The sequence below is a fragment of the Dipodomys merriami genome, unplaced genomic scaffold (assembly GCF_024711535.1).
Source record: "Dipodomys merriami isolate MVZ:Mamm:240054 unplaced genomic scaffold, mDipMer1.0.p SCAF_104, whole genome shotgun sequence".
In the NCBI taxonomy this organism is placed as follows: domain Eukaryota; kingdom Metazoa; phylum Chordata; class Mammalia; order Rodentia; family Heteromyidae; genus Dipodomys; species Dipodomys merriami.
Genome location: NW_027202316.1, coordinates 721,336 through 735,139, shown reverse-complemented (window position 1 = coordinate 735,139; position 13,804 = coordinate 721,336). Strand labels below are relative to the sequence as shown.

The 13,804-nt window shown below is 40.1% G+C and overlaps 1 protein-coding gene across 7 annotated transcripts in view; it reads left to right on the top strand.

Annotated features, from left to right (window-relative positions):
• The window catches only part of Hecw1 (HECT, C2 and WW domain containing E3 ubiquitin protein ligase 1), a 306,170-nt gene that overhangs the window by 198,585 nt on the left and 93,781 nt on the right, over window positions 1-13,804 (top strand). For all 7 annotated transcript variants that reach the window (XM_069998137.1, XM_069998173.1, XM_069998127.1 and 4 more), the window contains 2 exons: window positions 3,957-4,032; window positions 5,912-6,081. In XM_069998137.1, coding sequence (XP_069854238.1) covers window positions 3,957-4,032; window positions 5,912-6,081 — 246 coding nt within the window. The remainder of the gene's footprint in view (window positions 1-3,956; window positions 4,033-5,911; window positions 6,082-13,804) is intronic.

Below are 13,804 nucleotides of genomic sequence, written 5' to 3'. Positions count from 1 at the left end.
AGACTAGCCATCTCCCTGAGGTGACTTTGGCCTCAGGTTCTCCCACGGTGAAACTATTTCAGTTGAGTCTTTGTGTCACATCAACAAACCGTAGACAATTTGTCTGCTTGCTGAAGATTTCTCAACCTCAACTGTGTCTCTTGAATAAGAAATCAGGATGTCAAACCTTCTTGAGACTGAGCAACCATTTTCACTTCCAGGAAAATGTTTTTGGCAGCCACTGTTGCCTGTTTTCATATTAGCAGGCTAGTGCTTAGAAAACTTTGTAAATAAGGTTAGCAAAAAGACAAATATCTAGGTAGAATTTTGTGTTTTAAGTAGTGTATTTTCCCTGTGAGCTTAGTAACTGTTGAAAAATATAGTCTTTTTTTTCCTGTCTATAGACCTGTTCTCTTAATTTAAGTTTATTTTAGCTGATACATAAAATCCGTACACATTAGTGGAATGTCATGTGATGTTTCAATTTATCATTGCATAATGCTTAAATCAAGGTAAGCGTATCCTCAGACATTTATCATCATTTATCATTTATGGTGAATACATAAAAAACTCTTTTTTTCTGGCCTTTTAAAATGTACAATACTGTTGCTGTTCACACAGCGAGACCCGGGAATGCAGTGTCTGGTAGGCAGAAAGAGGACCACACCATGCAAGTATGGACAAAGTTTAATGGAACATCACATGCTTATATACAGCATACAGGCATGAGAAGTAAATCCTCAGTCAGGGGGCAGAGAGTTAATCTTAAACAGTTTTAGAGGAGCACAGACAATGAGAGTTTAACTTTAAGTCAGTAAGCAGGAATAGCTAATCCTTGCCAACAAATGTGGAGCAGTCCCAGTAATCAACGGTTGTAAAGAGTAAGGAAGGCACAATTGAGTACACAAAGGGAGTCTCCAGGCATTGTTCTACAGGGTTAACTTGGAAGAACAGGAATGGCAGTTCATGTAAACCTTCACCTGAGTCTGGCAGCCCCACAAGGACCCTGCCTTGGAAGAAGGGGCATCCTCCTTCCTCCCCCAGAGGGAATGCATGCTGGAGTATGCCACCTCACAGCACAGATGGGGTCACCTGAGTCGATTCCTCCAACATAATACATGGTCACTATCTGTCATCACCCAAATGAACAATAGCACACAAGAACCTCTTACTCCTGTTCTCTATCTTCCCTTTTGATGTTGTTTAAAAATAAACAACAAATCTCTTCCTTGAAAAGACTGTGAATAGCCAGCCAAGGCTTACTTAAATATAATTAAGTGGATAATTTTTTAATGAAGGAATAAATATACTGTTCTTTCATAGCATTACAGGTTTAAGCTCATTTTAACCAGCCTGAGAAAATCAGTTTAACCATATCATTTTCCAGACTTATAACTCTATTATAATTATAGTTTTCATTTTCCATCAAGTAGCATATTCTAAGAAAGGAACACGCTTAGGTGTGGGTGTTTTAAAACTAGAATTAGGAACCAACAACTTTAACAGTTAATTGTTACTAACCATAAGAGAATGTGATCTGCCTGGCCAAGTTTTCTTGACACAAATTCCTGTTTTCCAGACAGAAATTTGAAAAAGAAGAAAATTCCATAATGTGAAGGAATTTTAAAGTCCTGATTATGCTCTTAAGGTCTAGCAACTGGTGGGCACCGGTGGCTCATGCTTGTAACCCTAGCTACTCAGGAGGCTGAGATCTGAGATCGCGGTTCAAAGCCAGCCCAGGTTGGAAAGTCCATGAGATTCTTATCTCCAGTAAACCACTAGAAAAACCAGAAGTGGTGCTGTGGCTCAAGTGGTAGAGTGCTAGCCTTGAGCTGAAGAGCTGAAGGACAGCGTCCAGGCCCAGAGTTCGAGCCCCATGACTGATGGGGGGGAAAAAAAAGAGAAAGTGAACCAGCCTGAGGATCTATGTTCAGATGTTGTTGTTTTTTTTTAAAATCATCTGTTAGCCCAGCACTCATGGCTGTAATTCCAGCTACTCAGGAGGCTGAGATATGAGAATCATGGTTCAAAGCCAGCCTGGGCAGGAAAATCTGTGAGACTCTTATCTCCAGTAGACCACAGAAAACCAGAAGTGGTGGTATGGCTCAAGTAGTAGAGTGCTAGCCTTGAGCTGAAGAGCTCAGGGACAGCGCCCAAGCCCAGAGTTCAAGCCCCACAACCCCCCGCCCCTGCCCGCCCTGAAATCTGTCTAATGGATGGATGGGAACAAAATAGATTAGGAAGGAATGGGCTCTCCAAGGTAAAGGAAGTTAATGCTCTGGGATCCATCATTGTAACTCACCAGTCCTGGCCATGTCTTACTCTGGGTCTTATAATCAAATGAAATTTGTTATGACTTGATGTGAAATGTCCTTTATAGTACATGGGCTTTTTGGAAGTGATTGGATCAGTGTGGATTAATCAATAGATTAATTCCTTGATGGATTCCTAATTCATGGTGACCTTATTAAGAGGTGGCAAAAAAGTAGAAGGTAGGATGTCCTAGAAAGTAGGTCACTGAGGAGGGAGGTGGTGCTTGGGGCTATCTCTTGCCCTGATTTCTTCTTATATTCCCTTTTCTCTGTTCCCTGTGTATCATGAAATAGCATTCTACCATGTCCTGCTCCTGCTCCTGTGATTTTCTGCCCAGGTGAGGGGCCAAGTAACCATAAACTGAGCCACCAAAGTCATGAGTCAAAACAAATTCTTCTTTCTTTATAAAGTGGTTTCTGTCAGCTATTTGCTACAGCTCTACAAAAGTAACTAATATAAGACTCCTAAGAGACAGAGTTTTGTGTAAGTTTGACAAGCTCTTAACTCTCTTGTAGACAAGTTCCATTCCATATGTCACCCTGTTGGTTCCTTCTGTTGAGCAGCCCTGGATTTCCTGAGATGTCCCATAAACTTGAAGCCACCAAGATTTGCTCTCATGCTATAACCAAGCTCAAGGGCTCCCCAGGGATACCTGCTTCAATGGGACAATGGGTCTAATAGTCTCTTTATAGTCTAGTCCTCTTGTTCTGAAGCTGTGAGAAATAGTGATATCCTTTCACTGATCCTAAGAGATTGACAGGAACTTCAAGTCCTGAGAAGGAATAACTAACATGATCTATAAACAAAGGGGCTTTGAATGAGAGATTATTGGATTTTTCCTTTTTCCTTCAGTACTAAAGACTAGATTTTCTTCATACTTGGATTTTTATTTTCTGCAAACATACAACATAATCCAAATGTAAGTAGCAAGAATTATTTTCTTTCTAGGAGTAAATACACAAAATTATTTCTAAGTAAAATCTTCCTAGAAGAGACTATAATCAAGGACTCTAGCTGTTTTGAATAATCAATTCACATATATTGAACAATGATAAAAAATAAGCTATCTCTGTAACTTGGTTTTAAATAGCTAATAGACTATACCCAGCCCATGTAATAATTATATTCTGAAATTTCCCAGGAAGGCAGTTAATTAAAAAAGAAAGACATCAGGGTAGCTTCTTAATGCCATGTTCACAATCTGCCCTAATGAACAGAGTTTGCTGGGAATTCCTAAGTAATAATAAGTGGAGATATAGCTGTTTAACACTGTACTTTACTAAATAGAAACACAACATAATTACAGCAGTAAATATCTATTGACCATTATTCTGCCTTAGACCCTGCCTTAATAAATACTTTTTGCAAATTTGAATCTGAAAAGGTATTGTTTGCCTAAGTAGTTAGAAAGAGCCTATAATATCTCTGTAATTATATCTGTTGATTTCCATTTTCCTGAAAGGTACGTGCCCACCCCTAGCAGATTGGTGGGAAAGACACTGGGTTGCTGGAAGCCTGTTTTCATCAATAAGTACCCAATGAAATCTCAACACTGTTATATTGTTGCTTGTAGCTAGGGAAATAACTGTGGCTGAGGGTGTTGGTGTTAAGAGTTGGAGTGTGAAGATCTGTTTCAATGCCTCTCCTTTTCTTTCTTCATACAGATTTTTAAAAGCATTGGTTCTGATGAGACTGTCCAAGGGCAGGGAAGTCGGAGGCTGATCAGCTTTACTCTCTCAGGTATGTTACTCACCTAGAGGCCTTACACAGAAAATAAAAGTGGCAATCAAGAGGAAACATCTGCTTCAACTTCACTCTAACCTACTAGTTAATAGTAAACAGTAATAGTAATAGTAGTTAATAGTAATAGTACTGTTAATGTTAGTTAATAGTAGTAATGTTAGTAGTTTAGAGTAAGATAATTTCTTAGTACTTTTTGTATTATAGTACTTCATATGTAGTACTTTTAATATTAGAGGCTCTTTCTAACTACTTAGGCAAACTGCCCTTCAGCTTCAAATTTGGGAAAAGTAAAGGTATCATGGTTCTGTAACACAGTAACAAACTAGGCAAAGGGATTGCAGTAAGTCTGTATTACTTTTGGAGCTCTTCTGTTACTTTGAAATTCAGTCTGAATTAAAGGTATAAAAGAAGCACTAGGGGTTGGAGGTGTAGTTCAGCTGGTAGAGCACTAAGCAATGAAAAAAGTGTCAGGTACCAAGTTCAAGTTCCAGTCTTGGCCCAAACAAAAAATAAAGCACCAAAATGATACACAAAACTCAGGGCTTCATATACTTCATCCCATCAAAATGCTCTTCAAGGGGCCATGATGTTTTGAAGGCCAAGCTGACCTGTTGAGTACAGTTTGAAAACAATAATCTTAGTTGGTCAAACCCACAAAGGCAGGAAGGACACTAATGACAGTGATCAGAGGGCACAGACCTCTGCACCACAGGTGCATGAGCATCCTTGAATGACAGACAGTCCCCTGGGCTTTTCAAGTTGAAGTAGAGCAAATGTAGGGTTTCAGATACAGTGACCACATCCACGTGTGCCTGTCTATGTTGGAGAAAAGAGGGGAAGAGGACACTTTTTCCTTTCACAACAATATAGTAAGAGACAAGAGAGGAATACTTCCCTTATGGAGATAACCTTTGGCCAACTCAAAATAGCTCTGCAGTAAATGCCCTATGGAAATATCAGTACCTTTTTATGTATCAATAATGACTTCTGTGAATGCCACACAACTTATGCCATCACTGATTGAGTTATCTCTGCTTGAGTTTGTTTCACGTCTATAAAATGTGAATCATTTGGTTTGGCCCATAGTCCAATAGCAAAGCAATTTTAAATTTTATTCCTTGACATCATGAACACATTTCAACTAAAAGTGATATTAATTTGCTCAATTATCACAGTAGTGTACACTTTCCTCCCCCTTACCTACTGCATCCCCTTCTTTCTTTGTACAATATGAAATTGTGTGTCATCAGCTATCTTCTATTAAATGAAACAGAGCAGAACATCTTGCCCAAACTGACAACATGGATATGTCCAGACTCTTCTCAGGGAAAGGTGTTCAGCTCCACTAAGGCCAGTTTTCTGTTTTCTTTCCTCCTGGCTGATGAGCTTTGCTCTTTTAACCCTTTCTCTTTGTTTATCCTAATTTTCCTCCTTACTTAGTAAAATCTACATTGCTGTGTTCAATTACAGTTCTTGCAGAAAAACTGACACCATGGGCCAATCAACTTTCTCAAGTCATATTTGTCCCCGTAGTGTCCCCCATCATTCTTAGAATGGCCCTCAACTTCCCACCTCAACCCTTTTATCTTACACTGCATGGGGAGCATGAAGAATCCAGCCCAGCCATGGATGGTGGCTTTCTCATGAGAAGTAGAGTAACCATGATGCCACTTGTTTCATTCCGAGGATTTCTCACCACAACACAATTGAATACACACCAGTGAATTCTGTCGATCCTTTGGCCCGTGTGTGCAACAAGGCTGAAAACAGTCTAAAGTGAAAAAGATTGTCCCATGTTTTAGATGGACTTTTCTCCTTGAAGAATGTCCAGTGTGGTACCTCTGAAGCATATTTAGGTTATCTGTTATTTTTCTAGATTTCCAGGCCATGGGGTTGAAGAAAGGGATGTTTTTCAACCCAGATCCTTATCTGAAGATTTCCATTCAGCCTGGGAAGCACAGCATCTTCCCTGCCCTCCCTCACCATGGGCAAGAGAGAAGATCCAAGATTATAGGCAACACTGTGAACCCCATTTGGCAGGCGGAGGTATGTGCTGGGAGCCCTTAAAGGAAATCTAAGCTGCAGAGGAAACTGATTGTCCATCAACCAGCCCATGTGTTTCTTTGTCCTTTCATGAAGTCCCCAACTTTGCTACTGAGCCTATGACTCTAAGACCTTTGGTTTAAGATGGGAGCCATGTTCTCTGTAGGTTAAAGCTCTTGAGTGATCTAAAAGAATCCCTCAGGACATTACAAAACATTTCATCACCGCTACTCTTCGTAGCCTATTTTTTAATTTGAATCTGAATCTGTAGACAGGAAGAGGAGCATTTGCTCTGAGCATTCTCCAGCTTCTCCTCAGTTCTTTCCAAGTATGCGATCCTCAAACAAGAATGCTCTCTGGACCAGGCCCAGAGATCCTAACATTCTCATCTTCCTAGGTCAGGTGAATTAATAAACTCTAGAATACTCCTGATTGAATTGCCTAGTGCTTGATGTAAATAGTCAGGGAGCTGGGCACTGATGGCTCAAATCTGTAATCCTAGCTACTTAGGAGGTTGAGATCTGAGGATCACAGTTTGAAGCCAGGAAAGTCCATGAGACTCTTATCTCCAATTAACCACCAAAAGAGGTTAGAAGTAAAACTGTAGCTCAAGTGGTAAACCCTAGCCTTGAGCACAAAAAACTCAGGGACAGTGCCCAGGTCCCTGAGTTCAAGCCCCAGGACTGGCACTATGTATAAAATCATTTGTTATATGTAACAGAGGATTCTCTATGTTTCTAAATGTGTCTCCTTGGGCTTTTCAACAAAGACCCCAGTCAGGCTCCACCCCATAGTGATGAGTTCTTTCCTAGAGGGTTTAGAAAGTTCATACAGCTCATTTGGCTGCCAGGCAGGTAGGCTGGAGCTTGAGAATCCAACCTACAAACCGTGGATGGAGGGCAGGAAGTTCAGGGCAATATAATGCAACCTCACAGACCTAGATTCAAATCCCAGCTGGGGATTTGTAAATTTGAGGTATTGTAAATCCTTGATCAAGAGCCTGGGATAATTCTCATGTGCTTATTATGGCCAAAGATATACATAGTTCCACTGAAGGTGCAGGCTTGTATTGGAAAGTCATCATCTCTGATGTGAAATGTTCTAATACCTTAGAAAAGAATACAATGTATCTCCAATAAAGTGAAGAACAGTGAGGAGAGGAGTGGGGAGGGGAGGGATGGGTGAGAACATTGAAAGGGGTGACATGGGTCAAGATATCATAGACTGCTTTGTTAAATTACAACTCTGGTACAACAACTTTAAGATAAGTTTTTAAAAAGCCAAATTAGTAAAAAAAAAAAAAAGTGTAATTAGATGTTTGGAAGCAGACCTGTTTCATTGTCTCTTTCAAATGACATCACTTTCTCTCTAAGGTTAATTACTCCTCTCTTCTCCCCATTCTGAGCTTTACAGAAGAAATCCCTTGGGAGCTTTGACAAGGACCTAGGGGAAGCAGAGTTCAACTTTCAACCACAGCTGTGTCACTAGCATGGAATCATGAATCTTGAGCCATGTGTCCTTCTGTCCTAACTGTTGTCACCATTATTTCTGAGCTCCTTAAACCTGGGAATATGAAGCTTCAGGAATTAACAACATCTGGAGGGGGGGGAAGCCATTTCTTTTCAGACATTTAGTCGTAAGGGTGTTATAAGTCCCAGAAAACATTTGTAAATCTATATTATCAACATAATTTTTTCTTAAAATGTCAACTATAAGCCACTTGACATTCTGAAATTATGTCTGAATCTTTGCTTAAGATGGATTTTTCTGGCCAGGTGCTGGTGGCGCAAACACCTGTACAGTACTGGCTACTCAGGAGACTGAAATCTGAGGATTGTGGTTTGAAGCCAAGGTGAGCAGAAAAGTCTGTAAAACTCCAGCTAAAAGCTGGAAGTGGAGCTGTTAGAGCACTAGCCTTGAAAGAAAAAAAAACCTCAGGGACAGCATCCAGGCCCTTAATTCAAGCCCCAGGACCAGCATCCAAAAGAGAAAAAATTATTTTTTTCTAGTGGCCTACTGACAAATGCTCCCTTAACTTCTGTCCTCTGCCTTGTTCATGCCATACTTGAATTATTGTTCTAAAATAAGACTTACCTTTGGGCTGTGGATATAGCTCAGTGGCAGAGTTCTTGCTTGGCCTACCAGTAGCCTGGGTTCCATTCCAGGACTACCACCACAACCAAAGCATTTGACAACTTAATCTCAGTTCATAATGGCCTCCATGCCTGTGGGCACACACTGCCACATAGCACAAAACAGAAAAGATTCTTTTGGCCCTACTGGGGTTTAAACTTGGGGCTTCCCATCTGCTAGGCATGAGCCATGTCTCTAACCCTGATTTTTTTTTTGCAGGTTATCATTAGTAGTAGTAGTAGTAGTATTTTGTCAGTTGTGGGGCTTGAACTCTGGGCCTGGGCGCTGTCCCTGTGCTCTTCAGCTCAAGGTGAGCACTCTATCACTTGAGCCACAGCACCACTTCCAGTTTTCTAGTGGTTTGTTAGAGATACGAGTCTCACTGACTTTCCTGCCCGGGCTGGCTTTGAACTGTGATCCTCAGATCTCAGCCTCCTGAGTAGCTAGGATTACAGGCGTGAGCCACCAGCGCCCAGCTTGCTGGTTATTTTTATACAAAGTCTCACTTCCTGCCAGGGCTAGCCTGGAACCTCCATCCTCCCAGCTTCAGTCTTCCAAACAGCTTAGGATGACAGGCCTGCACCACTATGCTCAGCTATGGGTCAAGAAGGGGATCTTGCAAACTCTTCTGCTTAGGCTGGCCTCAAACTGCAATTCTCTCATTCTCAACCTCCCAAGTAGCCAGGAAGACAGGCAAGAACCACTGGCACCAGCTAAAATACTTATTTCTGTTCATCTCATCACACATGTCCCTAATAAGGGGACAGATTGAGGTTTCTTAGGTTAAACAGTTGGAAGCTGGCAGAAGTAGGGTTTGGATTTAGGTTTATGTGGCTTTGAAACTATAGTTTCAGCCCCTAAATTGTATCACAGCTTTCAGTGCATGAAGGTCTGGTGTCAGAGCAACTCTCTGTAGCACCCTCAGGGCCTAAGACCAAGTATTGCTCACAATTGTGCCCAGGGGAAGCTGTAAGCAGAAGAGGCCTGGCCGTTTCTAACAGGTATCACAAACAAGCAGTACAGAGAAAGATGACCCAAACAGTGTGCTGATGAGCAAGCCTACAGGGCTCCCTCCTCCTTAACAGATGGCCTCATCCTCTACTTGAAAGCTACAGACCCGAATTGCAGGCAGGAAGCAAGTGAAGGGCCAAAGAAGCCTTCTCCTTGCAAGGTTATACATGAGAAGAAAACCCCTTCCCAGCAGACACCCTGTCACCAGCAGCCAAACCTGACATCACTAGAAGCAAAACCTGAGTTTCACGCTCTGACTCTGGTTGGAGACGCATCAGCAAGAAAGGTGTTGCGTGAGCTTTCTGCAGTGCCCTGGCTTCAGCTTCCCTACTCACTGAAACTTACTTCAGATCTGGTGCCAAGACCACTTCAGCAGTTTTGGTCCTGTGTGATTCCTGTGATTAAATACAGCCATCTCTTTGCACATATCTTGTCTTTGCTTAAATCTGTCTGAAATGCATCTCCCACCCTTCCCTCTTCTTACTAAGTTCCCTGGAACCTAGTAAGCTATGCTAAGTAGTATTCTAAATACTTCCCATAATCAATCATCTAAAACCCTGCGAGGAGTGTACTATTACTATCTTTGTTTAAAAATGAGGAAACAAAAGCACAGAGAAGTAATTTTGCCAAGGTCACACAGCTGATCACTAACAAAACTAGAGTTTGAACCAGATTGTGTGCTTGCTGTGGACCAGTTTTGTTTGTCAGTGGCTTCAAAAACAATTCTGGAAGAATATCCATTGCCTACACTGGGCAACAAGTGGCTCATACAATACAAAGTTTATTGAAGGGATAGAAAAGAACTCTCTCTCTTTCTTTCTCTCTCTCTCTCTCACAACCACACACACACACATGCATGGGAGGATCAAGAAGAAATGTGAAGTAGTGGTGGGGCTGAAGTCTTGGGGTCTTGGGGTCTTCTATCCTTTTCTCTACTGATTAGTCAATTATGTATTCAGAGGTACTAGGAACTTTTTTTAATTAATAAAAACATTTTTTATTGTGAAAATACTGTACAGAGGGGTTACAATTACATGGGCAAGATAATGAGTACATTTCTTATCAAGCATTGCAGCCTCCTCCTTTGTTTCCCCTTCACATCCCTTCTCAGCCTCCTCCCCCCACCCAATGCTCCCCCCCCCCCCCGCCACCAAAGTTGTAAAGTTCGTTTTCGACATGACAACTTGTACTTCTCATTGTTGCAACGGGTCCGCCTGTATCCTTAAATGACTTGTTTTTCCACTTCTCCTCCACAAATTATACCGAGATCAAATATAGTGAAAGCAGGGGTTATACTGTGGGGGAGGGACATACAAAGCAACAAAGAAATAATCTTATAAATGCATTAGAAACAAATGCATGAAAGAAAAAAACATTTAAATACATATCTAAGGGTTCATTTTCCTAACATCACATTATCTGACCTTTTCTGCTTGACTCATACCTATACTAGATATTGCAAATAAGGGAAACCATGGGACCTATGTTTCTTTGGCCTTGGCTTACTTCACTTAATATAATTTTTTCCAAGCCTTTCCATTTCCTAACAAATGGGGCAATGCCATTCTTTCTGATGGAGCCATAGAATTCCATTGTGTATATATACCACATTTTCTTGATCCATTCATCTACTGAGGGGCATCTGGGTTGGTTCCATATCTTACCTATGGTAAATAATGCTGCAATAAACATAGTTGTGCTTTAGTGTGGTCTTGTTTGTAAACATTTGGGTAAATGCCTAAAAGTGGGATTGCTGGGTCATAGGGGAGCTCTATGTGAGGTCTTTTGAGGAACCTCCATACTGCTTTCCAAAGTGATTGAACAAGTTTACACTCCCACCAACAATGAAGTAAGGTTCCCTTCTGTCCACATCCCCTCCAGCATCTGTTGTTATTAGAGTTCTTGATTTTAGCCATTCTAACTGGGGTGAGGTGGTATCTCAATGTTGTTTTGATTTGCATTTCTTTTATGGCTAGGGAGGTTGAGCATTTCTTCATGTGTCTATTGGCCATCCTTCTTTCTTCATCAGAGAAGTTTCTCTTTAAGTCATTAGCCCACTTATTTATTGGGCAGTTGTTTCTTTGAGGATTTGTTGTTGGGGGATTTAATTTTTTTGAGTTCCAAGTATATTTTAGATATGAGACCCTTGTCTGTTGTATGGCTAGTGAAGATCTTCTCCCAATCTGTGGGCTTTCTATTGATCTTGCTAGCTATGTCCTTTGCCTTGCAGAAGCTCTGCAACTTCATGCAATCCCATTTGGCCAACCTTTCTTTGATTTGTTGACTAGGAACTTTTTTATTGGCTTGTTGCAGGGAAGATTCTGAGTGACTAAAATCATGCCTCCATTGTTGTGTGCTACTGACCCACATTCTGCTCAGTTTTGTGAGAGGGTGCAGCACAGGATAAGAATGTGTAAGAAAGAAGACAGGTTAGGCTCCCAACCAGCCCACATCGTGCTTGTCTTGTTCCTGTTCATTCCTCATAATTGTCAGGCCCTAAGGAGCCCCTCTACCCAACTCTGCATATCAAGGTGTGCTCGCGAGGGAATCCTGCTTCATTCCTCTCTCAACAACACTGTAGTGTACTGTTCAAGTGACCTTCAAGATTGATTTGGACCATCAAGCTTCTCTAAAAAAAAACACTGGGAAATACAATGGTGTAAATTTGATAGTAGCCAATTGCAGAAACTATCAGGTTCAGGCACATCTGTAAGTGGAAACACAAGTCACTTTAAAGACAGGAGCAATCAAAAGCACCTTGAGCAAGAACTATAGGAGGAAAACCCTTCATCTTCAAATCTGGTTTCTAGCTGGTCTATTTCATCTAGGAGAGCCATCTGGAAAATATAAATTTGGATGAGTTATCTGATAATCAGCAATGTAAGTAGAGCAAACTTGATAGTATTTCCTCTTCTTTTGATGAAAGCCTGTTGTGTGTGTGATGTAAGAGGAAATGTAAAAGAAGCACTATTAGTCAATAGCAGAGACTCCATCAAAGCTAGATAGCTGATTATGGGTCAAGTGAACAGTCAAGAGATTGATGGATATAGTTTCAAATTAATTCAGTGTAGACTGAAATTAAATATCTTTATTAGAAAGATTATAACTTTAATAAAGGACAAGAACTCTGAGGTAAAGTTAACCTAAAAATCATTGCATTTTTCCATGAGAAAACAGGAGGCCTATGCTATGGCTTCACGTGTCTAAAGAAGTTAAAGAAAAAGGAATAAGCCCCATCAAATATGTAACCTCTAATTCCCATGATCATGCTAACTTACTTTTAATTAGTTGACCTGTCTATAAAAGTAGAATTGAGCCAGCACCAGTAGTCACCTGTCATCAGATCTCAGGAGGCTGAGATCTGAGGATCGCAGTTCAAAGCCAGCCTCGGCAGGAAAGTCTATGAGACTTGTATCTCCAATTAACCACAAAAGGCCAGAAGTGCAGCTGTGGTTCAAGTGGTAGAGCAATAGCCTTGACTAAGGAGAGCTCAGGGACAGCACCCAGGCTCCGAGTTCAAGTTCCAGTACCAGCACATACATAAACAAAGTAGAATTGTATGATTTTGCTATATGATTCTAAAATTTTAGGCCACATGGAATGTATTTTCATTTACATACAGCAAAGTGAGTGTCTCTGGCCAAATAGCTTTCTTTCCTTTAGTGGAATTTTCCTACTTTGGAAAGGAGATCATGAATATCTGCTATCTTTAATGGAAATTTGACTTCTCTCTCTATATTTTATATTTGGGTTTTAACATAATTTGAATTATATATAGCCAGCTTTTACCCAATTCTTCACAGTTGAGACAATTTCCACTTATCATAAGTAAAAAGTATCTTATTTTTAAAAACATAAGTAGGACATTCAAATGTAAATTATTTCATACTTTTTATTTAAAGAGAAAAAATATATGTGAAAGATTTTGTGTTTTAATTTTAGCTACCCTTAAGTCCTTCAATCCCTAGTTTCTCTGTTCTTTCAGAGTCTCCTAAAATAATTTTTCCATATAAAAATGAAGTCAGTAGTTATATTTGGATACTCTGCAAGTAAAAATGTACGTATCCTCCAATTTTCCAACCTCTTGTGTGTGTGTGTGTGTGTGTGTGTGTGTGTGTGTGTGTGTGTGAGGAGATGAAGATATTGTCAGCTGAAAATAGCTATCATTTACCCAAAAAACACAGCAACTTTGTGTGCCAGTTATGAACAGTACATTTGTTGATTTAATCTTCAAAAACAAAAGCCATACAATACACAACCTAGTCATATATATATATATATATATATATATATATACTCATATATGAGTATACATATGAGTATATATATATATATATGAGAGTATATATATACATATATATATGTAAGAAACACATGGCTGAAGGGATATATATTCTACCTTTGGAAGTTCTCAAATACAATAATGCTTTATTAATTTGGAATATATAACACTTCAACTGAAACTAAGAAGCTATTATTTCTGAGGAAAATTAATGTTATAAATGAGGCCATAATGCACAGTAAAGTATATGTGTAAAACTATGCAATTTACAGAACTCAGATCCTACAGTCAAATGCTACA